The 26,621-nt window shown below is 49.8% G+C and overlaps 4 protein-coding genes across 8 annotated transcripts in view; 2 read left to right on the forward strand and 2 right to left on the reverse strand.

Moving 5' to 3' along the window:
• Positions 1 to 2,763: 2,763 nt before the first annotated feature.
• On the reverse strand, positions 2,764 to 6,285 carry fem1b (fem-1 homolog b). 2 transcript variants are annotated; one of them, XM_066701210.1, is made up of 2 exons: positions 5,460 to 6,285; positions 2,764 to 4,557 (listed from the first exon to the last, which is right to left on the reverse strand). In XM_066701210.1, exons 1-2 carry the CDS (start codon positions 5,705 to 5,707, stop codon positions 2,922 to 2,924), a joined length of 1,884 nt encoding a protein of 627 aa, XP_066557307.1. In that variant the 5' UTR covers positions 5,708 to 6,285; the 3' UTR covers positions 2,764 to 2,921. The 2 variants fall into 2 exon arrangements, with proteins under 2 accessions (XP_066557307.1, XP_066557308.1); XM_066701211.1 differs by lacking the exon at positions 5,460 to 6,285 and adding an exon at positions 4,814 to 5,425.
• A 969-nt stretch (positions 6,286 to 7,254) lies between these two features.
• Positions 7,255 to 14,836, forward strand: LOC136747897 (ceroid-lipofuscinosis neuronal protein 6 homolog). Of its 2 annotated transcripts, XM_066701212.1 has the most exons (8): positions 7,255 to 7,887; positions 8,034 to 8,280; positions 10,554 to 10,671; positions 10,775 to 10,873; positions 11,176 to 11,364; positions 12,536 to 12,591; positions 12,824 to 12,946; positions 13,641 to 14,836. In XM_066701212.1, the coding sequence occupies exons 2-8, from the start codon at positions 8,219 to 8,221 to the stop codon at positions 13,909 to 13,911; spliced, it is 918 nt and encodes a 305-aa protein (XP_066557309.1). In that variant the 5' UTR covers positions 7,255 to 7,887; positions 8,034 to 8,218; the 3' UTR covers positions 13,912 to 14,836. The 2 variants fall into 2 exon arrangements, with proteins under 2 accessions (XP_066557309.1, XP_066557310.1); XM_066701213.1 differs by lacking the exons at positions 7,255 to 7,887; positions 8,034 to 8,280 and adding an exon at positions 9,029 to 9,153.
• A 766-nt stretch (positions 14,837 to 15,602) lies between these two features.
• Positions 15,603 to 18,722, forward strand: LOC136747900 (calmodulin-like protein 4). The gene is made up of 5 exons (XM_066701219.1): positions 15,603 to 15,666; positions 15,815 to 15,845; positions 16,686 to 16,826; positions 17,241 to 17,429; positions 17,832 to 18,722. The coding sequence occupies exons 1-5, from the start codon at positions 15,664 to 15,666 to the stop codon at positions 17,927 to 17,929; spliced, it is 462 nt and encodes a 153-aa protein (XP_066557316.1). The 5' UTR covers positions 15,603 to 15,663; the 3' UTR covers positions 17,930 to 18,722.
• pias1b (protein inhibitor of activated STAT, 1b) overlaps positions 18,566 to 26,621 on the reverse strand; it is a 34,484-nt gene continuing 26,428 nt past the window's right edge. For all 3 annotated transcript variants that reach the window (XM_066701215.1, XM_066701216.1, XM_066701217.1), the window contains exons 8-14: positions 25,215 to 25,288; positions 24,381 to 24,541; positions 24,046 to 24,176; positions 23,778 to 23,952; positions 23,344 to 23,486; positions 23,204 to 23,241; positions 18,566 to 22,848 (exon numbers count right to left, since the gene is read on the reverse strand). In XM_066701215.1, the coding sequence (XP_066557312.1) occupies positions 22,537 to 22,848; positions 23,204 to 23,241; positions 23,344 to 23,486; positions 23,778 to 23,952; positions 24,046 to 24,176; positions 24,381 to 24,541; positions 25,215 to 25,288 (1,034 nt within the window). In that variant the 3' untranslated portion in view covers positions 18,566 to 22,536. The remainder of the gene's footprint in view (positions 22,849 to 23,203; positions 23,242 to 23,343; positions 23,487 to 23,777; positions 23,953 to 24,045; positions 24,177 to 24,380; positions 24,542 to 25,214; positions 25,289 to 26,621) is intronic.

Here is a 26,621-nt window from a genome sequence, read left to right on the forward strand (position 1 = left end):
GACTTACTTGGGCCAGCACTGCTTTATATATGTACACTGCACAGACCGGATCCCCCGACCCCACCAGCAGCCCAACACATGGAACACAGCCAGGCCCGGGGCCCCGAAGAGAGTGCTCGGATCTGAGGAGGTGTGCATAAAGCAATCGATCATCAATTTACAGGGCTCCGATAAAGCATTCCACTGGATGCATAATGAATATCACTTAGATCTAACACTTTGCATAAACAAAGGGAGATTTAAAGAAACAAATCATAATATGGAAAGAACCAGTGTGATTAAAAAAATTAAAATAATCATCCCTGTTATTGCAATCTAACCAAAATCAACACAAACACTGGGATATGTAGGCCAGGCTGCTGGACACAGAAGCTCAAGGGCTGCCTGGCTCTCCTCCATCAGATCCCATCACTGCCTTTCCCTTAGGGTGTGCAGATGAGCACCTCCTCAAATCGCTGCTTTACAACACACTTACTGTGCACTCAAAACTTTACAAACGTGTTGGCATCGGCATTCAAACAGGAGAGGACCTCAATTACATCTGCCGAGAGAGATGCCCCAAGGGAAGCCCCATTGCACTCTCCTCCAGAGGTGAGACAAAAAGCAAAAGAAAACTAAGTTGACGTGATCTTTTTTTTTTAATGTCTTTTTTTTTTTTTAAACCCATTTACAGTACAATCGCTGGTTACACAGGAAGTGTCAACACACGACAGCGTTTGTGTCGTTGATCAGAAAGCCCTTACATTCACATTCAGCTCAGACAAGCCTGCTCAGTCAGACCCACGAGACACGACAGCGTTCCCATGGCTCAAGAAACGGGGGTGGAGACTGGAGACATGCATCCCCTCGGGTAAACAGCCAGAGCATGCGCACACCAGGGACAGACGGGTGTCCAGTACAAGACGCATATGAGACCAGACATTGGCATTCTCTGGAAATACAGCATGAACCATCAACAGGTGCATCTACATGTCGACCTCTGCAGCCTGGGCACACTGAGCCCTGCTTTAAACTGCAAGTCCAGGGCAGCCACCACAAAGATGCCAATGCAGCCTGGCAGGGCTCTGTCCAGCAGGTTTGCTGCCTATTTGTGTGTCTGATTGACATCTCATGGCCGCTCGAGAAATAGCCGAGATGCAATAAAACCAAAAGTGCCTGGACTACAGGGAGGCAGGCAGGCAGAGAGACAGCAGCCTCAAGGACCCCCCCCCCCCCCGCAGTTCACACGCAAGCTGACATCCAGAAGGCTGAGTGCACTGTAATTGTAGGTCGTTTAAAAACACCCAACAATGAGAACTAAATTACAGAGGAGTTACTTAAACCATGGTAGCTGGAGATGGTGTTGCATAACATCATATATACAGACATGTTTTCACACTTCTTTTAACCCCAGAACCTGCTCTGAGGCCTTACTCGGCTGTGTAGCGCTGCCAATGATATCCAGCATGCAGCATATGGACTGAACCCTGAACTTTGAATGCAAAACAATGACTGTTCATCAGGTGCAACATGCATTTACAATGACTCAAGAATCGGCACAACTGCAAAGATATGGAACAGGAAAAAGCGGCAGGTTGTGCTGGAGACGCGAGACCAGACCCCGCCACCCCCACCACAGTGCTACACTCCTCCCTCTTCCTTTTATAGATTATTTTGTAATTTTTAGCTTTAGAATATAGCTGGCAGATTTTTTAAAATATAATTTTCAACTGCCTTTTTAATTTTGAATAAAAAGAGGCGTTACCTAAAGATTGATAGGGACTATCATCATAAGAATAAAGTGCAGCCCAGTAGTGGATCTGTATCAACTCCCCCACAGAGTGACACCCTGCGCTGTGTTCAACTTCCCTCCCTCTCAAGCCTGATGACCACTGTGGCCATAACGTAAAGCAGCGAGATCTGCCCCTAACAGACTGATTTCTTTTTAGGTACAGTACCAATGGCTCTTTCTTCCAAAAGCCTGCTCTGTGATGTAAAAGATACCCAAGAGCATCTCAGTGCTGTGCCCTCCAAAAGCCCCCCACAGCTTTAACTCTGGGGCTATTTTAACCTTCTTTAGTATGAAATAAATTAAAAAATACAAAATTACATGACTAAAATTAAAAAAAATATGTATATATATATAAAAAAAAAAAAACACTGGCAATTAAGTGACAACCTGCTGATGAAGAGAAGCGCAGTGGTATTACGGAGCTGCCAACAACGCTGCCTCTCTGCTCAATCCTGCTTCACCTCACTGCAGTCTGAAACAGACACTCAAACACTGCCAGGAAGGGCCTGCAGCTGGGGGGGGGCGCCCAGCCACGCCGGCAAAGAAGCAGTTAAACAGGAACACTGCAGATGATGCAGCCCATGCAGATGATGCAGGGCAGCTGTGGGAGGCGCTCTCTCTGTCAGACTCGCTCTCCTCCCCCACACTGCTGCTCTGGCTGCCGGCCTCGCCGCTGCACTGACAACATGTTCTTACTTTTATTTTTAAACAGCATTTGTTGAGTTCTAATGTGGCGTCTGCACCGTGCCGGCATTAACCTGCCGCTCCATCTTAGAGCTCTGCCGTCAAGTTTCTCTGGGACACATTCGCACCGACAAACAGCACAGCAGGACTGATGCAGATACACACCCCCGCCACACTCAAGGCTGTACTAGCACACACTGCCACACAAAAGCCACACCCTATGGGAATTACAACATGCCCTTTCAGAGTGCTGGTAATTACACTTCATGCTCACAAGAAAATAAAAAAAAAATCTGGTAAAATATATATATTCTCATAAATTCTCTGTTGTTATGGTTTTAATTGATCTGTAATTATCCCCAGCACCATATTTTTTAATTAAAAACAAGAACTGAAAAAAAACAAAAGCAATAAGAGTTAAAAGACAGTCTGTGTTGCTGTTTGCAGGTCTGTGTGCGAGTCCCTCTCAGTGGAACTCCACAAACTCCTCCAGCGTCTTGGGGATCTGGTTCCTGTAGCTGACGTGGTGGAGCCGCACGGCGCGAGCGGCCAGGCACTTGAGGCTCATCTTCATCTGGGTTTTGAGCAGGATCTCGGACACGCCCGTGGTGCTCTTGTCCAGAGGCGTCTTGCTCTGCCTGTTGGTCATGTCAGTGTGGGCGCCGGCCTCCACCAGGCTGATGATGATGGCATGCAGAGTGAGGAAGTCGCTGATGGGCCGGTTGTACTGCACGATGACGTGCAGCGGGCTGTTGCCCTCCAGGTCCACAGCGTTCACCTGGGCGCCACAGTCCAGCAGCAGCTTGCTCACCTGCGCGTTGGGGAAGCTGCACACATCATTAGTGTGGAAGTCGTCCACCGGCGTGCCGGCATTGACGGCCAGGTGCAGCAGGGAGGAGCCGTCCCGAGAGCGCGGGTCCAGCTGGATCAGGTTGTAGATATGCTTGTTGAGGCGCGACCGCTCGTCCTCGCCGCACTGCGTCTTGGTGGAGATGCATACCAGGTACAGGAAGGTGAAGACATTGGATTCATAGTTGTCCAGCGCTGCGGGCAGCTCGGGCTCGGGGGCCGCCTGCACTCGCGCCATGCTGCGCTCGATCTCCAGCACGCTACAGCGCAGCACGGCCTCCACATCCTGCGCACGCACCGGCTCGTTTAGGTGGATCATCTGTGAGAACACCTGGGCGAAGCGCAGCAGGTCCTTGTGCGTGTTTCGGCTGCCCTTCTGCCGCAGCTCCAGCGCGTGCAGCCACAGTCTGATGCACTGCTCGAACTCCATGTTGTCAGCGTAAACGGCGCCGCGGTAGATGATGGGGTGCGAGACGTCGATGCTGTCAGCGCCCAGGATGCGTTCACGCACGATCAGGCCCTCCATGTGCAGTGCATCTCGGTCCTGGCGGATGGCCTCCAGCTCACACGGGGAGCGGCACTCACGGCGGCCGCCATACGCCTCGACGGGTGGCAGCACTTGCTTGGCCAGGATGTGCACAGAGTCCCGGTGCCGCTCCAGCATGGCCAGGTTCAAGTAGTGGTAGGTTTTCAGGATGTCGTAGTTCTCGCGGTCATTGGCGAAGGAGGCACCCAGTAGCTCTAGCGCCTCCACACGGCTCTCCCGGTCACAGTCGGCATGCGCCAGCAGCAGCTCCACCACATCGGCCTTGCAGCTCTCTGCTGCTACCTTGAGGGGCGTCATGCCATGACCATTCACCAGCATGGCCGCCTTGCAGCGTACCAGTTCCTTTACGATGTCCAGGTGCCCTGCCTCGGCCGCAAAGTGCAGGGCAGTGGCGCCACAGTGCGCCCTGGCATTGGCGTCTGCGCCACGCTCCAGCAGGAAGTGCACCACATCAGTGTGGCCCTTGTAAGCAGCGATCATCAGGCAGGTGTTGTCGTACTTGTTAGCGATGCAGATGTTTGCGTTGTTCTCCACCAGGTAGCGCACGATGTCCAGACGCCCGTCAAAGCAAGCAGCACGCAGCGGCGTGGAGTTTGTCACCGTTGTGTGGTTCACGTTGGCATTGTGTAGGACCAATAGACGCACCACTTCGAAGTGCCCCGCCCCCGCCGCACACCACAGCGCAGTTGCCCCGTCAATCACATACCTGGAGGGACAGCAGCGGCAGACAGAGGAGGAAAAGAGGGGCAGAAGAAAAAGGAGAAAGGAGAAATGGGGGAGAGAGAAAGGAAAATGAGAGAGAGGGGGAGAAAGCAAAACAGATTAACCAGAAAATTTTAACTACATGGCATCCAATTGGTCAATTAGAAAAATACTAAAGGATGCTAAAACTGTGACCAGCAAGGACTAGTTAGTACATTTTCACTCTTGGCATTATGAAAAAAGAAAGGAATTATGACCACCTGTTACATAGCTGTCCATGTACACTGCCCATACAACACAGTCAGTCCCCATAAAACCTGCTTCTGAGGCTCGAGACAGGTTTGTACTTTAACAGTTGGTTTCACAGACCCCAGATAAGCACCAGTCTTGGACATCCTTATAAAAAATAACACGTTGAGTGAAAAAGACAAGTCACAATCTGCCTGTGAAATCAGCAGGCGTGTGAGTGTAACCAAGGCAGGAACAGAGAACAAGAACAGTCTGAAAGCAAGTATGCAGTTTATCTTGTCCGTTTGGTTTCTAGTAGCTAATTTATCCAAATAACATTTTTTCACTGCAAGAGATCCCAGTCTTCTCCGAGCTAATCCCACCTGTTGCAAAGAAGGAGTCGTGGTTACATATTTACTATTGTTAGTCTTTTTAGGGTAGAGTTGCTTACTCAAATAGCTTTGGTACACAGTTGAAAAGCTTTGACAAGAAATAAAAGACAGCCAGACACTAAGGGCAAATGATCACAGCGAGAGACAGAGTTACAGACACAGATCAATTAAAGGACAGAGAATAAGAGAGAGGTGGAAGGAACGGACGGACGAGGATAAGAGAGACTGACAGGGAGAGAGGCGTCAGGGAGGAGGGACACGGCGACATGGGGGACACAGTGCTCACCCGTCGAAGCGCACGGTGCCGGTCTGCTCGGTGTCCACCCGGTAGTGGTCCAGGAGCAGCCGGACCACCTTGGCGTGTCCGTTGCGGGCGGCGATGATGAGCGGCGTGGAGCGCTGGCCGCCGTGCTGGGTCACATGGCCGAGCAGGTAGCGGGTCTCGACCTCGCTGTGGTTGAGCAGCAGGGCGGCGAGCGTCAGGACCCGGCCCTCGCTCGCCGCCTTGTACACGTATGCGGCCAGCGACTCCATTCAGGCCCGCCGCCTGGCCTTCCCCGGAGACACCTCCGTCTTCTGCGCAGAAACAGTCGCCCACAACTAGACTCTCCGCAAAGCAGGCCGCCTCCCATTAAAAATCCCAGGACGGATCACGCTGCTCACTCGAAAAACATGCCGGTGGTTTAGAGGTCCCTCTGCGGACGGCCAGCGACCCTACGTTATGTGAAGATGTAGGTCTGCTCTAGGGTCAAATCTGTGGGTAGCACGGATACCACAGGCGAGCACGTAGGGTTATATTAAACCATACGTGGATATACGTGTTTTAATTCATCAAACGGAGAATGGAAACGTCAGCTAAATGGCACAAGCTCGGCTCGGTTCCCAGCGGTCGGGGTGCAGGGAGCGACCCGCAGGTCACTCGACTGAGGGGGCCCTTGTGCCGGTTGGCCGCCGTCCTCTCTCAGCGACTCCCCGGGCTCAGCAGCTCGGTCGTGCTCGGTGGGGTTTCTTCTCTCTTTCTTGTTGTCAACGGGCCACCTTTCACCCCAGGATGCGAAACGCAAGCGGCGGTTTACGGCCCTCAAACGCCTCCGACGAGGAAACAAGGGCGAAGCTGCGAGGCGGTTCCGGCGGACATGTTTTGGTGGCGCACACTAATGGAGGCGCTTGTATGTCGTTGTCAGACATTGGATATTTCGTTATTGTCATATGAGTAAATGCGCCATAACTCTTTTAGTACATTAAAGAAGACGTTAAAATATGTGTGTCTAATGTTACAATTTACAAAACATAAGTGGGCATATTTGTTCAATATACAATTGAGTTTAATATGTGTTTATGATAAACACAGATTAAATACTTACATACAATGAAAAACAGATGTTTACCCCGTATAAAATAATAAATATATCAGTTCTATCAAAGCGTCTCTGTGCTGACCTACTTTGCGTCTGTTGTGACGTCTTGCTGTGCTGTCAGCCGATGACGTCAGGCAGCCTGAACCCGCCGGCCCCGTTGCCTGCTGTTTTACAACACCGGGACACTGTAAAACACTGGTATACCGTTTCACGTCTGCCCTATGAACCCACCAAGCCCAGATCTATTACAGTTAGCTGCCCAAATGGAAACATACATATGTGTCACTTAAATTAGTGACTGCGCCAGGCTGTGCGTTTTGTGCTTGGTGTTGTACCCCGGCGCACACCGATCATTTCCATGTGTTGGGAGTATAGTACAGCTGAAATGTGCCCATAATGTGAAGAACATCTCACGTTGCAGATTGTGTGTGTGCAGCGGGGAGAAGAGAGAGCATCTCGGGGTTAACGTCAAGACGCCTGCATCTACTAACTGTGTGCAGGTGGTAAAGCTCTGGTGTGGTGCATGCATCCCTTCAGCATCCCCTGCCCACGTTGTTCCGATGTCTTCATTCGTGCCCCCCAGCCCAGCCCAGCTCCACAGCTCCTTTCAGGGGCATTTTTGTGTACACAGGCAGCTGCTTAAAACAGGTTCAGCGTTGCAGGTTTCAATACCAATGAATATAAATTGAATCTGGCATGAAAATTAAAATGTGCATGCTTCTATTTGTTGTTACCGGGACATAAAGGTGGTGTTTTGCCCTCTCTTGCCCAGACGTGACTTCACTGCGCTGGCTGCGCTTCCTGACTCCTGTGCTGTGTGCAGGTCGGCAGTGCAGAGTTACACAGCGCTGTTATTTGTGAGCAATAGCCCGGCTGACCGATGATTTTATCTCTTTAATTCCGCTGCAGCCCGAGACGGGTTAGACACCGTGCTTTATCGGTGGAGCCGCGGCATTACAATTTAATGGCATGGCAGGATCCTTCCCCTGTTAATGAAGCCCATGCACGGATGTATATTTTATGATCTTTAATGCAAGGAGGAGGGGGTGGGCTTTTTTGTTTTGTTTTTGAAACTACGACACTTCTGCTTTCAACTCAGAGAGAGAGAGACTCATTCCCATCACACTTTCCTCTAAAACATTTCTGATCCAGCCTGCAGCGGCGGGGCACAGAGCGACAAATACTCCCATCATCCCCAGGGAAGTGTCGGCTGCTGAGTGGTTGGGTTTCTTTGACAGCGATCACATGCACCGAGGGGGAAATGCATGAAACATGTCTTTATGGCTTTAGATAAATACATGTAAACCATATTGAGGAGAAAGAGAAACGGCGTCTAGGGTGAAAGCTTGTTACCAAGTGAGTCAATCTATACTGTATTGTGATGCTAGATGTTACTTTGTAACCGCTAGGGGAGTGCGGCGGAGAGGAAGGGGGTCTCCATGCAGAGTTAGAGGGGTCTCTGCAACTGCGGCTTCGGCGTGAAATGAGCTGGTGTTTTGCAGGACGGAGAAGGCGCGGATTTGCAAACCGCAAAGCGTCCTGCAGCGACTTGAGTTGGGAGCCCAGCCTTTGACAGCGGCGGGTCGGGAGGAGGAGGAGGAGGAGGAAGAGGAAGAGCAGGAGGCAGGAAGTGAAGTGAGAGGGAGGCTGGAGCGGCTCTTCATCGAGAGTCTGCGCAGGGAGGGAGATGCAGCCAAGCACACGGAAGCGGCACAACTCTGCCATCCCAAGTTCGACCTTTCACCCCAGGTTTGACAAATTAACTAATTTACTCCCTCTGATTATACACCAAAGCAGAAATAAACAATTAAGTGTGTAATATATATTACTTACTTACTTATTATAAGTTACCAAGTATAGGGGTTGGAAGTTGTGAAGGCCTTTTGTAAATGCAGTTACATAAGTGACTTCAGAAGAATAATTATGTGTGTCTGTGTAGTACACATTGGAAACACTGTATAGTGCCTGTTGAGCTCCCAAGAAACTTTAAAACCATTTGAAACAGCAGAATCACTAAGGTATATTCCTGACATAGTGTCTGTGTGTCAGTCAGTGTTTGGCTAAGTCTCCGAACAGACCGCAGAGCCGTCCATGTGGTGTTTGTGTGGAGGATGCAATGGTGCCCAGTGTTGCCATCACCCTGCTCCCCCAGTGCTGGGGTTGGTGCAGCTGTGTCAGGGCAGTGTGTCGCCGCAGCCCCGCCTCACCTCGCTAAGCTGTGCCACGTGACGGGGCGGCCCTGCCTCGGCCCCGCTGGACGGCCTGTGCTGTGATTGGAGGGGGCTTCGTCACGTCTAGATGCTTGAGTTTTCGCATCCTGTTGATAAGAGCATTAGGGTTATGGAATCAGGCCATTTCTATCTATTGTGTTGTTGCTTTTTTTATAATATATAATCTTGGCTGACTACTTCCGTTTTAGTAAATGACCGTACTAGACCCCCCCCCTTCACCACCACTGTGAGTATCTGAACTCTTAATAACTGCTCACAGCTGCAGCAAGCGGACAGAGAAAGTGCTGGGGTCACACACACACACACGCACACGTGCGGTCTTCCCTAGCCTGGCACAGATGAGGAGAGTCTCAGCAACACAGTCCTCGAGTCACCTCTGTTACAGGCTCAGGTAGGAAGGAAATGGAAACTCTGTCTAAAACCCAACCCCTGTGCTGTGCTGTGCTGTGCTGTGCTGTGCTGTCTGCCCTGGGGTGCAGGAGGGAGAGAGACGGGAGGTGTGGGTGCCTGCCATCTGGACAGTTGAGAGATGGGGACGGGGAACCTGATCTCCTACCAGCTACCACTGAATATCACCCTGCCGGCACTGTGCACGGAGAGGAGACGAAATGAAAGAGGTGTAGAAAAATATCAGTCGTTTTATAAAGCGAAAGGTTTCAGGCTTATGACTGGAGGGTGAGGGAGCGTTTGAGTGCCGGGGTTGAAAGGGGATGTGGTAGTTGTAAGGCACTCGGCCGCATCTCATTTTTAGCACTTCAGCTCTCTACCGCGATTTGGGACAAAAAGCTTTTAACTGCTGTGAGGATCAGCGGAAGGAGGGGTGATGGCGTGTGATAACATACTTTGTTTCTGTTTTTTTATTAAGCTGAACTGCTGGTAGTGGGGGGTGGGGCGCTGAGATGCTGTGTTGGTTTACGAAAGTGCTGCTGTGCTGAAAAGAAATACAGGAGAGAGATTTGCAGGGGGGGAAAAGGAATAGAAACATAGCCATGTAGCTCCAGGGATGGCGAAGCGATGGAGGGGCTTTGTGCTGGTTGTGAAGCCTGTAGGATTCTGGGTAACAGATGGGTTAAAGGAAACCGGCAGATGGCCTGGAGGACACAGGTCAGTGTGTAATATCCTGCAGTGGATAATACAGCGCCGGAGATGGGGGGGGCAGTGTCAGTGGCTCACAGCACTCCGTGCAGAAGCCCCTTGCTTGCTTGATGTATTTAATTAATGTGTTTTTGGGCTGGAATGGGATCAGCTATGCTCCTCTGAAAGGGATCAGCGCTAAACCCAGCTGCTTTGAAGGGAGCGCTGCATCATTGTAGCAGCTTAGGGAAACAACACAGGAAGATGGGCCGCTGTGGTGCGTCTAGAGATGCTGCTGTGAGACAGTGTGCCCTATGCTACTGCCAAAGCTCGTGGACTGCACTGAGGCCCCCCCGTCACCCTGAATCACTATGGCTCCTCTCCTATACAGCCACACACCGCTTCAGCGCTCAGCCCAATGGAAATGAACACTCCCATTACAGAGCAGCTTGGGTCACTTCCACATTTTACAGGCTGCAGGGCCGTGTTAGTATCGGCCAATAGCAGCTTAACTGACTGTCAGCAAAATAGCTTTGGTGATTATTTATATTATTTCACAATTCCATCTTTCAACCAAAAAGCACAACAAGAAAAGGGTGGTCAACTTAACATGACTCTAATGCTTTATGAATATGCTTCCCCCTCTTCTGCTCTCTTTCCTTCTCTTCCTCTCTCCCCCCTTTCTCTCTCCTCCTCTCTCTCGCTCTCTCCCCACAGCAGGCATGCGTCCCGGGAGTCTGACTCTGTGCTCAAGAGGCCACAGTTCCACCTGGACCTGTGGTTCTACTTCACTGTGCAGAATTGGGTCCTGGACTTCGGCCGGCCCATCGTCATGGTGAGTGTGGACCTGCTGCCCTGCTGCCTGCCTGCCTGCCTGCCTGCCTGTCTGTCTGTCTGTCTGTCTGTCTGTCTAACTTTGTCTGTATGTGTGATTGCAGATCATCTTGCCTCTGGAGTGGTTTCCTCTGAACAGGCCCAGTGCTGGAGACTACTTCCACATGGCCTACAACATCATCACCCCCTTCCTGCTCCTCAAGGTAACCGCACACACTGGGGAGCACTGAAGGGTCCTGGGGAGTACTGGGAGTGTACTGGGAAGCACTGTGGGTGTACCGATGTATGACTGTAGGGTATACCAATGCAGGAAAAATGCCATAGCTGCTTACTTCCTCTGTAGGCAATCCTCCCACTTCAGACCAGCGCAGGACTTTGTTACAGTTAACTCTGTAGTTAATCTCAATCTTAATCTAAAAGTCCATCTAAATTATTCTCTCCTTCACCCTATCACCCTCTGCCTCCCTTGCTCTTCCTTTCTACCGTTAATTCCCTTCCCCCTCAGCTGATAGAGCGCAGCCCAAAGACACTGCCGCGCTCGGCCGTGTACGTCTGCATCATCACCTTCGTCATGGGCGCCAGCATCCACCTGGTGGGCGACTCCGTCAACCACCGGCTCATCCTGAGTGGCTACCAGCTGCACCTGTCCGTCCGGGACAACCCCATCATCAAGAACCTCAAGCCCGCCACCCTGGTGAGTCCTGGTGGGATCGCAACTTGGAATTTGGAAATTAAAAAGAATAATGACAGTAGAGTCCCAATTATCCGACCTTCGGTTATCCGACATTCTGCTTTATCCGACATACTGTATACTATATGTTAAATGTAATCAATTTAAAATCCATCGTTCAGTTTACTTGATTGAAATGTACACCGATCAGCCATAACATTATGACCACTGATTTGTGAAGTGAATAACACTGATAATCTCGTTATCATGGCACCTGTCAGTGGGTGGGATATATTAGGCAGCAAGTGAACATTTTGTCCTCAAAGTTGATGTGTTAGAAGCAGGAAAACTGGGCAAGCGTAAGGATCTGAGCGACTTTGACAAGGGCCACATTGTGATGGCTGGACGACTGGGTCAGAGCATCTCCAAAACTGCAGCTCTTGTGGGGTGTTCCCGGTCTGCAGTGGTCAGTACCTATCAAAAGTGCTCCAAGGAAGGAAAAGCGGTGAACCGGCGACAGGCTCATGGGCGGCCAAGGCTCATTGATGCACATGGGGAGCGAAGGCTGGCCCGTGTGGTCCGATCCAACAGACGAGCTACTGTAGCTCAAATTGCTGAAAAAGTTAATGCTGCTTCTGATAGAAAGGTGTCAGAACACACAGTGCATCGCAGTTTGTTACGTATGGAGCTGCGTAGCCGCAGACCAGTCAGGGTGCCCATGCTGACCCCTGTCCACTGCCGAAAGCGCCTACAATGGGCACATGAGCATCAGAACTGGACCACGGAGCAATGGAAGAAGGTGGCCTGGTCCCCAGATCTCAATCCAATCGAGCATCTGTGGGATGTGCTGGACAAACAAGTCCGATCCATGGAGGCCCCACCTCGCAACTTACAGGACTTAAAGGATCTGCTGCTAACGCCTTGGTGCCAGATACCACAGCACACCTTCAGAGGTCTAGTGGAGTCCATGCCTCGACGGGTCAGGGCTGTTTTGGCGGCAGAAGGGGGACCTACACAATATTAGGCAGGTGGTCATAATGTTATGGCTTATCAGTGTATTTGTTAAAATAATAGTTCTGTACTCTGTTATTTGTACTCTATAATAATTATTAATAAACCTGATTTCATACTTATACTGCACTTCCATTTAATTTGTGATTTGTTTTGATTGGATGCTTCTCTGTTCCCTTCGCAGATCGACTCGTTTGAGCTGCTGTACTACTACGATGAGAACCTGGGCCACTCGATGTGGTAGGTAGAGCAAGAGCAGGAGCAGAGCTGTTGTTCTGTCCATGAATGTTGCAGTGGTGGTTGAGGGCCCTGCATCTGACTTCTGCTCATATCCGCTGCCCTCGGTTTCCTCTCTGGGGTGGTGTGTGCTGCACCCGAGCTCTCCGGTACAAACACAATCTGCCCCCACGGTGGTGGCAGCTGACCTCTGACCTCTGACCCCTCCCCACTCACGAACGCTGCTCTCCTGCAGGTACGTGCCCTTCTTCCTTATCCTGTTCCTCTACTTCACCGGCTGCTTCACCCACATCAAGGAGGAGAAGAAGATGCCGGCGTCTGCCTGGCTGCTGGTGGTGCCCAGCGGTCTGTACTACTGGTCAGTGTCTCTGCCCTGTCACTGTACTCCTGGTCAGTGTGCCTCCTGTCCTCTCTCTCTCTCTCTCTCTCTCTCTCTCTCATGTCACTGTGGTAATTATCGTGTCAGCAGGTGTAACCTCACACATCAGGTTATACCCTGACAGGCTGTAACAGTAGAATAATTGTTGAGTATCTGTCAGCAAAGATAATTACCCCTGTGGTGACGGCTGGGCAGGGGGGGAGCCCTGTGGAGTGTTTTCACTGCAGTGTAACGCTGCCATAATTAAGCCAGCGCTGCCATCTCTCCCCCTCACCCCCCCAGCTTGTCTGTTGTGATGTGATTATTTATGCATGTGGTGCAAATTAAAATGTTTGACTGATAAATAATTAGGGACCAGAAAGCTTCGTTCTGAGCTATCAGGTGTCAGTTTAACACACACGCAAACTGATGCCAACCCTGCCCCCCTCCGTTTGAAAACAGAACAGACAGTCTAAATTCAGGGAACGACACAAACGTGTAAAGCGTTTTCAAGGAGGATATTCCAGTTGTTGTGTGAATGGTCTGATGCGTGGGGGTCTCTCAGTCTTCTGTTGACTCGGTGTGTGTTCTCAATTTCTCTGTCTCTCTCGGTCAGAGTCTCTCTCGGTGTACCCCAGTCTGTCTCCGTGTCTCTCAGTGTCTCAGTCTCATACTCTCCCGTGGCCCTTGGCAGGTACCTGGTGACGGAAGGCCAGATCTTCATCCTGTACATCTTCACCTTCTTCGCCATGACGGCCACGGTGATGCACCAGAAACGCAAGGGCTTCGTGCTGGACAGCAACGGCCTCTTCCTGTTCTACAGCTTCTCCCTGGCGCTGGCGCTGGTGGCCATGTGGGTGGCCTGCCTGTGGAGCGACAAGATCCTGAGGAAGAAATACCCCGGGGTCATCTACGTCCCCGAGCCCTGGGCCTTCTACACACTGCACCTCCAGGACCAGCGCTAGCCAGAGCTGCACTGCTGCCCCGGGTCTGTGAGAGGACGGCAGACAGACAGACAGATAGACAGACAGATAGACAGACAGCAGACAGACGGGGAGCTGTCCTCCGAAGCAAGCTGACTCCCTCTATGCAAAAACAACCAAGCACACAAACAAAAACAAACAAAATGCAGGTATTTCAGGGGTAAAGGACTCGCACCGGAAATGGAAGGGTCTTTTCTTACTGTTTATTTTTTACTGTTTATTTCCCGCCCCCCATCATTAGTTTTTGTGTTAACTAACCTTCCTGTGCTAAGTTGGTACAACCCAGACTGATCCCATTCACCAGGGGGCTTTGCACTGTATTAGCGCCCCCTGCTGCTGATGTTGTTTTACAGCTGTCACAGCATTATTATAGCCTTCTTACTGCACTACTTTTCTTGAATTGTGTACATTCTGTGACAGCTGTATGTCACCTTGGGTAAGAGCATCTACTAATAAATTAACAAATAAATGAATAATAATAACAATAATAATGTGAAGGTGTTAAATTTGATAATAAATCCTTCTCTGGACACACGAGACTTGGATAATTCTCAGCAAAATAACTTGGATCTAAACACCACCCTGTTTTTTCATCGTGCACAACCTGCCGACGGGAAGAGTGATCGTCTACCCTGCCGCTGTTGGTGCTGTAGCTCTGTATTCCCACACAACCCGTTCAGAGCGACCCTGGCGAGAGCAGGGCAGGTGGCGGCAGTGTAGGCCGAGCACTCGGTGGGGGAGTGGCTCTGCCTGTGCCTGCTGAGCTGACATGGGCCCTGAGCGAGTCATCCGTCCATGGCACAAACAGGAGCCTTTTTGTAAATGTATATCTTCCTTCAGTTTTGGGTGTATGTTCTCCCTTGTTTTGCAGTGTTTTCAATTATAAAATAAAATAAGAATAAACCAATGTTGTTTCCGCCCTGCTTGACGAGCGCTGTGCCCTATAGCCTCACTGAGGGGAATCCTGATGAGTGTCTTCTCAAAACCACTGTAACACCTGCAGTGCACACACCAAATATCTCTCTCCATCTATCCATCTCTCTCTCCAATTCAGTTCAATTAAAAAAGCTTTATTGGCCTGACAAATTGACATGTGTTACCAAACACTGACAGACATGTGCAGTGCTCAGGAACAGGGCAATGGGAACAATACACCTCTGTAAACCTCTCTATCTGTGTCCATGGCCAGACAGGTTTCGTTGGGCCTGGAGGAGGGGCAGTTGGGGTGCAGCCTCAGCGTGCTGTAGGTTTGGGGCGATCGAGGCTTAAGTGAGCCCTAACAGCAGGTAGAAACAGCCCTGGCCAACCAACATTTTAAGTAATCTTTCTCCATACTCAGAGGTGTCAAAACAATTGGAACTGCCCAGATGGTAATGTGTGTGTGTGCAGAGTCAGTGCCCGTACTCGAGGTGGAGAAAACAACTAGCCCCATGCTGCCGAACAAACCCCCCACACACACCCCACCAGTTGTTTAAAATTCACACTGATGCCGGGCATTGTTGTGTAATAGCCGGAGGGTATTGCCTATACAGCAGCTGCTTCAATAACCAGCACAGGATCGGGTGTACTGCTGTTCCCATAGCGACAGGGGATCGCTTACAGCGCCCATGAGTGGACTTTAGAACATAATGAGGTGCAGGGAGGGATGGGTAGAGGATAGATTGTGACATCACACTCACACACACACTCACAGACACAGGAAGAGACAAGAGGGGCCGTGTCAGGGCTGCAGTTATGGTAAGTGTGGATATGTAACCTAACTTTCCTGTGTTATAGATTGATACAGAAATTGATTAAAATATTTCGGTTTCAACTAAGAATCAGATAATTAAATACATAAATAAATAGATTAGTTAATTTTGTATTGCTTCTCTTTCATTCAAAGGCGAAATTCCTGACCCAGGATCAGATTAATGGTGAGTAGCCTACCTTTTCTTTAAGTTATTTCCCAGCACACACTGCCTCTCTGGGGTTCATGTAAGAGTCCAGTGCAATGTTCCCGTCAGTCTGCATTTCTAGAGCTGGGGTCCTGAACGAGCCCAGAACTGCTGCTCAAAGCTGCTGACAGACTGTGAGCGGCGGGCATTGTTTACGGTCATTAGAGCAGCGGCTGAATGAATGCAAAAACAAACGGGCACTCTTGCATATACTCTCCGTATAATGAATCTGGGATTTAATGGACGGACTCCAAGACTGACACACACAGTCATTAATGCCACTGTGCATTCCTGTGCAATTACAAGACAAAGTCCGTCAACTCCCTGAACGCAGTCTCTTCCTTGCGTCTCATTTCCGTGTGTGCCGGGTGTGAGTGCGGAAGTGCCAGTCACCCCACAGCCTCTGTTGTAAAGATTAGCAATGGCTTCTCTTTTCTGGGGTGAAGTCCGTGGCTCTCAGCTCTGTTGCTCTCACCGCAGGCTGTATGTCCAGCAGGGAGTCTGTAGCCCTAGGCCTGGAGAGTCCTGCACTCCCCCAAAAAACTGTGAATACATGTTATTGTTGCTGCTCAATTAAGCCAGCCTCCAATTAATTTAACAGAGCTCTGGTCCTTGAGGCTGAAGGGTCATTTTGTAGTTTGTTGGAAATGTCTATAAAGTCTAGCGCTGGGGTGACGTAGCATCTGTGATGGGTCAGAAATGAATTTTTAATCTGTAGGTAAGATGTGCAGCTCTGATCAGGACAGGTGGAGAGTGTGGCTGTGCTGAGCTGGGCCGGGTCCAGACACAGCCATCAGATTTCAGCATTTCCCTTTCCAGAGTTCAAGGAGTGCTTCTCCTTGTACGACCGGAAGCGCAAGGGCAAGATCCTGGCCAAGGACCTGCTGATCGTGATGCGCAGCCTGGGCACCAGCCCGACCTTCTCGGAGGTGGAGAGGCACCTGCAGGTCCACAAGATAGGTACAGTAAAACACTGCCTCCCTACAGTCCTGCCCATCTACACGAGCTTGTCCATCACCGACTAGGCAGGGCTGGGCTGCTCCGCCTGCTGGAGCTCTGAGGGGGAAATCAAACCTCATGCCCCAACCTGCCCAAGACGACCTGCAGACTGAAGCAAAATCAGCTGATTCTGTATATCTGTTTTTAAGTGTTTTTCTTGGCTAGATTTTCCATCTAATAATATTGACAATTGTAATTAATGAATTAAAAACTTAAGGCTTCATTAATATGACTGAAATCTGCTCAGTCAGGTATGCCATGCAGAGCACTGCACCTCTTTAACTTAAGGAGGGGTGTTGCTCCACTGCGCTGTTGATGAGTTAACGAGGGTTAATTGGTTAACTGGTGTTTGGCGCTCCTCCTCCCCTCATGCAGAAAAGAACGGTGAGCTGGACTTCTCCACTTTCCTCACCATGATGCACCGGCAGATCCAGCAGGAGGACCCCAAGGTCGAGATCCTGGAGGCCATGCGCATGACTGACAAGCAGAAGAAGGGCCAGATCTTGGCCTCTGAGCTGCGGGCCAAACTGACAGGGCTGGGCGAGAAACTCACCGACAAGGAGGGTGTGTGTCCACAGCCAGCAACAGCCCCTTACCACCACTAACACAGAGAGCGACAGAGTGAGAGAGCAAAAGAGAGAGATGGAGAGCACCAGAGACCATGAGATACAGAGAGCAGCAGCAGCGAGGGACAGAGATAGAGAGAGATACAGATCCACATATGACAGGAGTGGCTTTAATAGAAGTCGGTCTGTAAAATGAAACCACCTGCAGTACATTAACGTCCTATTCAGTGTGGACTGAGATTCTAATCCGAGACAGAAAACAAAACCACACAAAGCCTGCACTGAACTGCAGTGACTTGAAAACAAAATGACCAAAAATGTCCCATTCACTCAATCTCCCTCTCTGCCCCTTTTTCTGTCGTTCTCTGTCCCCTTCTCTCTCTCTCTCTCTCTCTCTCAGTGGACGAGCTATTCCGGGAGGCGAATGTGGCTCCGAATGGTCTCATTAACTACGAGGAGTTCACCAGGATGGTCACTCTCCCGCCACCCGACTACTGAGTGACCAAGAGTGAGAGCAGAGTCCGGCTGTCATCTCTGTGCTCCCTCCCTCCCTCCCTCCATCCATCCATCACTCACTCGTCATTTAATTATTCAGCACTCTTGTCAGAGGCCGTGTCCTGCCCCCCCGGCAGCTGTGCGATGCCTGTCAGCTGTAATCCATCCGGGCCAAGCAGCTCCGTTGCAGAAGTGTGTTCAGCACAGGTAGAAAATGAAAACACACCACAGTACTGGGATATTAAACAATAACTGTGATAAAGCATGATTAAAATTAATAAAAGGGTTTTGTTTTAGGTATGCATGATGCCTATATGTGCAATGTATTTATCTTTTTAATTATATAAAAATATAAAGTTTTCACCTCCTTCAGTGTGCACTCTCCCAGCATGCAAAGCAACTGGTCTCTAGGGAAGAGTCATTTCAAAAGCTTAGTTGTGGAAACGGATCGATGTGTTTACTCTAAAACAAAAATAAATATATACAAACAAACAAAGATGTGTGATGAATACTACACGTCAAAAACGCACTGTAGCTGAGGGATTTACCCATTTACACACCTCAGTCTGATTCCTCTGCAGAATCTTCAATGTCTTTATAATTAAAATCAATTAAAGTAAATAACAACCCAAACACTGGTTAGCTGAATGCATTTTATTACATCTAAACTTCTCTACATAAACAGGTAACATTCAATAGGTAAACAATTTTTTCCAATGCATGTAATAAATATTTTTCACTTGGTACTTTATACAAACTGACATTGGTCTACTGTACATATTTTTTTTTTCTTTTTTTTCTTCTTTAAAAAGCCATTTTCTGGTTTGGCATGCCATAAGGAAACAGAACGAGTGAGGAGATTTAAGGCAGTGAACGCAGATTTGAGCAGATCTTTGACTTTTGAGGATCGAACACTAGTCCGTCTGATTTCAGAGTCCACTTTGCTGCAAGGTTTTCCTTGAAAACAATTTAAAAAAACAAAAACAAAACCAAAAGCCCCCTCAGCAATTTTACAAGCGTTTCTTTCTGTCACATTTTCCCTTTATTTAGTCTCTGATCATAAAAGTATAGAACCTAAGATGCTGTTTTAGGTTCACTTCTTGTGTCGATTAATCAATTCTCTTCCAGCTCTACCTTTGATCTACTGAATGGGAACCAGCAATGTGCTCTGCTCACAGATCAGTGCAGAGACCAACACCCTCGGGAAAATCGCCACTTCACATCAAATTAAAAGCAAACAAAAACAAACAAACAAAAAACAAACAAAAGGAAGTGTGTGCTATGCCGATGCCATTAAAATAGCCTCCCTCGGGACACTCCTGAAATTTAGCAGTTCAGATACGGCTGCACCTGCCTCGAGCTGGACAACAACCTGAATTGAAATGGGACTACACTGTTCTAGTCAAATAAATACTGAAGGAAAGTTTAGAAAGATTTAGAAAAAATATATAAAATTTAGGTCTTAAAGAAAGATGCTCAAAAAGTCCATTAAAAACTCAATTATGCTATATATATTATATATATATATGCATTTACTTTAAAAAAATCTGCAATCTTCACCAGGTGAGCGAGTCTGGTTTAAAATGTATTATTTTATCCCAGGAACAATACAGAGTGTGCTCTCCATCCAATTGTGATGCAATCAGCCTGATCATGACGGTTAAATCCGTACTATTTTATAGATTTAAATATCAAATTAAAGTTTTGCAAGGGCCCTGGAAGCATCTTTGCCAGCACATTTTCACACTTGGCTTACCCAAGCCCCTGCGGCCCCCACGACCACCCCAGCCCCTCTCGTCCTCCACAGGCAGCTTCCGCAGCAGGGCCGCCCTCGGCACCGAACCGGACGCACACACATGCACCACACCGGCCAGACGCTTGCTACAATACTTTGCTTGTGACCAGTACAAAAAAAAAAAACAGAAGTAAAATCAATAAGTACAAAAGACAGGCGTGACGCATCCTCGCAGAGAAACACAAATCTAAAATATACAGATTGTAATATAAATAAAAATACTGAAGAAATTATTTTTAAACAAGGTGGAGGGACACGTACATAGAACAAGCAGAAACAGGGCATTCTGGGTCGTGCTTCTCAGTAGGGCCCACTCAGCTTCCTTCACATGGACAGCAGAGTCCCGCAGCGCACTGTGCTGCCAGCTCTCCTGCTCCCCAGCCCCGGCCCACTAAGTCAGAGACAGACTGTGTTAGCGAGTAATTCCTGCTGTCTGCTGGGGGCAGGCATCTGTGGAAAGAGTGCAGTGCATCAGAAAGCCAGCACCCTGGACCACAGGCTTGCGCACTAAAATGTCCTGCCCAGACTTAAGTCAGCACATGAAAAAGGAAAAGGGCAGCAGGCAGGGTACAAGTTTTAAACCAACAAATCACAACTTTTCGACCAACAGTTACGTAACGTGCAGCCAATCAGAAGACATCGAGACAGCAGGTACTGGGTAAGCCAATCGTAAAGCAACACACTAGAGGTAGGGCATTCTGAGATACAACGACTCCGGGGTGGGGCCTGAGCACCCACCCCCTCAGACACACCGCGGTGAGAATGTACACCATCGCGCAATCTTCAAACCACCCCCCCACGCCAAACACATTCTTGCACATTCTGACAGCCAGGAGCACCCCCCACCTCCCCGAACAATGAAAATAAAAAGAAGCATTTGCTCCAGGAGAACAGTCCAGAAGAACACACACGCTCAGTGTCACATGGTGGAGCGGGTTCAGGAGAGTCCCAGCAGGACAACACGGCACAGACACCGGCCAGCGAGAGCCCCAGCACACAGGGAGCCCTGCCCACCTGCCCAAGAGCAGACGGGACTGCCGCCTCCTCCTTCGCAGGGCTGCCTCTGAGGGACCTCTGCCATTAACCACAAACCTCTTTGCTTGCTGGTCGAAATTAGCCCCGTTATCTCGTGTGACAAGGAACTAGAAATTCCCGGGCACTGAATAAAGTGAACGGGTGACCCCAGAGGCTGCCCTCCTGCTGCAACACATCCCTCACATTGCGAAAACAGTAACTTCCCAAAACACGGGGGGAAAGAAAAGAGAAACGAGAACAGCAACAATAGTAATAGAAATAACGAACGGGGTGAGTTCTAGCTGCTCATAGTGGTTCTGTTCCCTTTGGATGGAGTGAATGTCAGTGAGAGGCAGAGAACCATGGGACACCCAAGTCCAGTATTAGTCTGTCCAAAAGTATTATTATTGATAATAAAAATAATACAAAACACATCTGTATTGGAGAATTCAGGTCCAGAAACAGAATATCCATCAGTGGCAGATGACTGGAGCAGCTCACCAGCCCCAGGGAACCACACAGGCCGCTCAGCCCCAGCAGCAGCAGGGCGCTCTCACAGAGCCGGGTCTCTTCCAAGCACAGCTCTCCACCCTCGGCTCCAGGAGGCGAGCCTAGGTTTCCCCAGAATCCCTCCCCAGGCAGCACACCCCTTCAGACAGCATCCAATGAAAAACTAATTAAGATATTAACTGCCTTTGCAAATCACAGCCGTGCAAAAAATCTCACAAGTTTTTTTTTTTTTTTTTTTTTCCTCTTCTATATATAAATATATATATTTTGAAAACTGCATGTCAGCTCAAGGCTGGCTGTCACTACAGCCGGTCCCACGAGAGCCAGGTCACAGGGCTGAGGCCGGCCTGCAGGACACCAGTTTCTATTTTTTTGTTTTGTTTTAGTTCTAGTTTTTTTTTTGGCATTGTGCAAATGGAAACAAAGTGGTTGAAAATGCAAAAATGCTACATTTATAAAAACAGCTTAGTAAATCCTGAAATGCTTTTTTCTTCTTTTTCTTTTTTTAAACAAAAAAATAATAGTCTTTGTTTACATTACTTCAAATCAAAAGGATTCAAGAATACAGATTGCTCGTTTAAAATCATCGAAAAGGGGACAAAGAGCCGAGACAGTTCGTTTGGAAACTGAAGGACCAGACTGGCTGTACAAAGGGAAACCAGAAATGGCGAACTTTATCAATGCGCGCACGCCCCCCCGCTACATCCTGAAAAGGCAAAGGGAATGCTTTTAAACAGGTCATATATTTTACATAACTTAACAGGATCATAAAATTATTTGCACAAAAAGAAAGAAAGAGTAAAACACAATCTGTCAACCACTGAGACGCCAGGCTCTTTCCCCACCGAGAGACTCTGCTACAGCGATTCTAAAACGGGAGACTGGAGACGATCGAACCAAACTTGATCACGGTGAAGAAAATAATGCCATTGATGTGGAACAAAATAAAAATAAAAATACAAAAAGGTGTAATAACAACAACAATAATAATAATAATAATAATAATAATAATAATAATAATAGGGACAACAAATGTATAACTGTGAAAAAATCTTCAGTATCCACAAAAAATATCAACTGAAGTTACTCACTGGACAGGCAACGTCCTAAGTTTATATACAAAAGTAAAACTGAAAATATATTTTTTTGTTCTCTGTACACAGCATCGTTCATTGTATCTTAAAAAAAAAAGACCTACTTTTTTTTTTCCTTTGTTTATTTTTTTCTTTTTAAGTGTGTTTGTTTCTGTCTACATTAGTAGAGGAGATCAGACCGCGCCGCACTCCGGCAGTCAGTCCAGTGAGATGACGTCGGGGATGGAGCCGTAGATGGCGGCGGCCGCTTCCGCCGTGGCCCTGGTGGGGCCCGGGTGGGCGTGGCTCTCCCGCAGGCTGCTGGACGACACCAGGCTGCTGCTGCTGCTGCTGCTGCTCCCCCCGTTGCCCGGCGCCAGCGTGCTGCTCACCGGGGTCCCCGGCTGCTCCAGGTACAGCTGGGAGGGGCTGTACGGCAGGAAGCGGTTGAGCGACGGGTGCAGCATGTCGTGCTCTTCCGAGGCGGATGCCGCCGCCGCCGCTGCCACCAGCAGGTTGGTGCTGTAATGCTGCGGAGAAACAGACACACACAGGATCAGACACGGGGGAGAGAGAGACTCCAGAGCAAGTCCCAACACTGGACTAGTCTATCACACACTGACAAAGAGGCAGCAGACCGTCAGTCTCTTTTGCTGACTGACAGGCAGGCACTGCCCTCTGCTGGCCACCTGCTGAATGTGACTCCTGACAGCAAACCTTGTGCCAGGAGAGCAGACCGTTCATGTTACGAGCACCACTACATCTACTGCTATTAATGTCCTGTTCTCAGTGATGCAAGAGGGACCATTCAGCCCACGTCTACAGACTGGGAAGCCCCGCCACGGCCCCTCCGAGCCCCCCCCGGCCCCCGAGTAACGCACTCACCTGATTGTCGCCTTGTAAGAAGGAGAAGAAATCAAGACCTGTTCCGGAGAAGGGAAGGCAAAGAAAGGGAAATTAATCCTTCAGAATCGATTCGTGCACAGTGCCGTGTGTGTCCAGTGTGTGCGGGCGGTTGGCACTACCTTGCAGTTCGTAGGGCAGTGTGTGGTAGGAGTGGCGGTAGTCCTGGATGAGAGGCGGTGGGGGGGGGATGTAGTTGGTGTCCACCGCGGGCATGCTGGGAGTCCGGGCCACCGGAGAGGCCTGGTGGTGCAGATTCAACACCCTGCGCAGACAGAGACGCACCGTGGTCACTAACTGCCCTTGGGAGCCTCTACCGTAGCATGGCCACAGTTGGGGCACCGCCAAGGGCAGCAAAGAGATGGCAAAGCAGGTACAGTGTGGTAAACCCTGGCACAGGGTCCATACGGGCTGCCCCCTGTAATCCTCCCTAGCTGTGCTTTATGGCTGTTGACTGGAGTCGCGTCCCACCATAGAGCATAGCTAGGGAGGATTTCAGCACAGATCACCGGCATCAAGCCCATCATTTATACCTCCTTTATCAATCATCACTCACCCCTTGTTGACGGGCGGCGACGCCGGGGACAGGGAGGGGCAGCTTCTCTTCGGGGGAGGCTCGTCGTCCTCCTCTTCCTCGGAGGAGCTGTCCAGAGTCAGGTCGATCACCTCCACCTTCTTGTTGCCGGACGAGCTGCTGAGCCTGTGCTCGGGCATCGAGGTCCGACAGGCACCTGGGCGAGGGGGAGATGGAAGTCATGCTACAGATCTGAGGAGGGCAAACATCTGATTTGACAGCTCGGCGAACAGGAGGGTCAGCCATGTACCTTCCGAGCCGTTGTACGACGCGGACACTTCCTGCACTTCCTTCTTCGAGCGCATGGGGGCCCAGCTGCCGTCCTCCTTGAACTGGATTTCGTCACAGTCAACACAGCTGTTCAGGATCTCCATGAACAACCTGCACACGGACAGACACAGAGCAACGGGAGTTAGAGAGGGCGACTCTGAGAGGACAACTTCAGTGTTGCAAAACGAAGCATCCAGCTCGCCTACTCAGGCATGACTCACACCCTTCATAAACAACTCTGGATCTGCGGGTCGTTTTGTTCGTTTTTTGCACAACTGTCAAGTCTGAGTGGGGGCAGGGGCAGCTGCGTCTCACCCGTCGATGATGAGGTGCTCGTAAGGGGCTTTCTTGTCGCAGACAGGACACACCCACGTGGGCTTCTTCTCGTTCATCTGGATGTAGAGTGTGGCGTCGAAGCACTGCAGGTGTGAGCAGGTCAGCGCTCGGCAAGGGATCATCAGCCGCATCTTCCCCAGCTGGGAAACAATCAATCACACCGTTAGATAAGAGGTTGATCGAGAGGCTCGATATTCCCATTTCCTTAGAAACACGTTTTAGTTAGATTTTTGCTGAGGTTTGTTGTTTTTGTACCCAGGCAAGGGGAATCTGCTTCCCCTGCTTTAAAAAGCACGCCCATTTCATTTTGGCTCAGTAGTACAGGCCCCTGGTTTCACTGTACACCTGTCCATGCAAGGCACTCCACTTGGAGACAGGCAGTCAGGCCCACACACCCAGGGTTCCCCAAGGTTCCTCCAGAGATGTGGGTTCTGGCAGGTGCTGCATGTCGATGCACTGCACTGACAGGCCTGGGCTCCCAAATGTGTGCAGCGCTGCCCCGGAGAACTTACACGTTCCCAGAAATCCCTGAAATCCCTGGCTGTTGCAAGGCATTATTTTTAGATGCCCTGGCTTTGGCGTTTGTTCAGAAAATACAAACACTCGCACACAACTGTACTCCCCACTAGAGCCTCATTCATTAAACAGCATTTCGCAGCAGGGGGCAGGAAACACGATTTAAATGACCTGCGGAGACCTGGGGGGGCTATAGCCCTGACTGGAGACAGGTCAGTGAGCTCAGGATTAATCAGCTGCTAAGCAAGCGGCCGTGTTACTGGCGCTCTCTGAGAGATAAGACAGAGGCATCCTCACCGGGCAAAGCAGGGACACCCGCAGGCTGGTGGTGGCAATCTCACTGTCAGGGTCTGCGGTCAGCTTCTCCTTAACTGCAGTTCAGACAGGAAAAAAAAAAAAAAAAAAAAAAAAAACTATCAGTAACGTGCACAAACACACAGCCTCTCTCTCTGTCTCTCATGCACACACACACACAGCCTCTCTCTCTGTCTCACACACATACACACATGCACACAGCCTCTCTCTCAGTCTCTCACACACACACAGCCTCTCTCTCTGTCTCTCACGCACATACACACACACACACACACACACACACAGCCTCTCTCTCCATCTCTCATGCACACACACACAGCCTCTCTCTGTCTCACACACATACACACATGCACACACAGCCTCTCTCTCAGTCTCTCACACACACACAGCCTCTCTCTCTGTCTCTCACGCACATACACACACACACACACACACACACACAGCCTCTCTCTCCATCTCTCATGCACACACACACAGCCTCTCTGTCTCACACACATACACACATGCACACACAGCCTCTCTCTCTGTCTCTCACGCACATACACACACACACACACAGCCTCTCTCTCCATCTCTCATGCACACACACACACAGCCTCTCTCTCCATCTCTCATGCACACACACACACAGCCTCTCTCTCTGTCTCACACACATACACACATGCACACACAGCCTCTCTCTCTGTCTCTCACGCACATACACACACACACACACACAGCCTCTCTCTCCATCTCTCATGCACACACACACAGCCTCTCTCTGTCTCACACACATACACACATGCACACACAGCCTCTCTCTCAGTCTCTCACACACACACACACACACAGCCTCTTTCTCCGTCTCTCACGCACACACACACACACACGCACACACAGCCTCTCTTCTCTGTCTCTCACACACACACAGCCTCTCTCCGTCTCTCACGCACACACACACACAGCCTCTTTCTCCGTCTCTCACGCACACACACACACACACACGCACGCACACACAGCCTCTCTTCTCTGTCTCTCACACACACAGCCTCTCTTCTCTGTCTCTCACACACACACAGCCTCTCTCCGTCTCTCACGCACACACACACACAGCCTCTTTCTCCGTCTCTCACGCACACACACACACACGCACGCACACACAGCCTCTCTTCTCTGTCTCTCACACACACACACACACACACACAGCCTCTCTTCTCTGTCTCTCACACACACACAGCCTCTCTGTCTCTCACACACACACACACACACACACACACACACACACACACACACAGCCTCTCTCTCTGTCTCTCACGCACACGCACACACACACACACGCACACGCACACACAGCCTCTCTCTCTCAGTCTCTCGCACACACACACGCACACACAGCCTCTCTCCGTCTCG

Source organism: Amia ocellicauda, chromosome 4 (genome assembly GCF_036373705.1).
Source record: "Amia ocellicauda isolate fAmiCal2 chromosome 4, fAmiCal2.hap1, whole genome shotgun sequence".
NCBI classification, from domain to species: domain Eukaryota; kingdom Metazoa; phylum Chordata; class Actinopteri; order Amiiformes; family Amiidae; genus Amia; species Amia ocellicauda.

Bases quoted from the DNA above. Each gene is read 5' to 3' on its own strand.
- fem1b (XM_066701210.1), bottom strand. From the start codon at position 5,707: ATGGAGTCGCTGGCCGCATACGTGTACAAGGCGGCGAGCGAGGGCCGG. The intron at 4,558-5,459 runs GTGAGCACTGTG...CTGTCCCTCCAG, and splicing joins GGCACCGTGCGCTTCGACGG to GTATGTGATTGACGGGGCAA.
- LOC136747897 (XM_066701212.1), top strand. From the start codon at position 8,219: ATGCAGCCAAGCACACGGAAGCGGCACAACTCTGCCATCCCAAGTTCG. The intron at 10,672-10,774 runs GTGAGTGTGGAC...GTGTGATTGCAG, and splicing joins TCGGCCGGCCCATCGTCATG to ATCATCTTGCCTCTGGAGTG. The intron at 12,947-13,640 runs GTCAGTGTCTCT...GGCCCTTGGCAG, and splicing joins CCCAGCGGTCTGTACTACTG to GTACCTGGTGACGGAAGGCC.
- LOC136747900 (XM_066701219.1), top strand. The intron at 16,827-17,240 runs GTACAGTAAAAC...CCCCTCATGCAG, and splicing joins CCTGCAGGTCCACAAGATAG to AAAAGAACGGTGAGCTGGAC. The intron at 17,430-17,831 runs GTGTGTGTCCAC...TCTCTCTCTCAG, and splicing joins GAAACTCACCGACAAGGAGG to TGGACGAGCTATTCCGGGAG.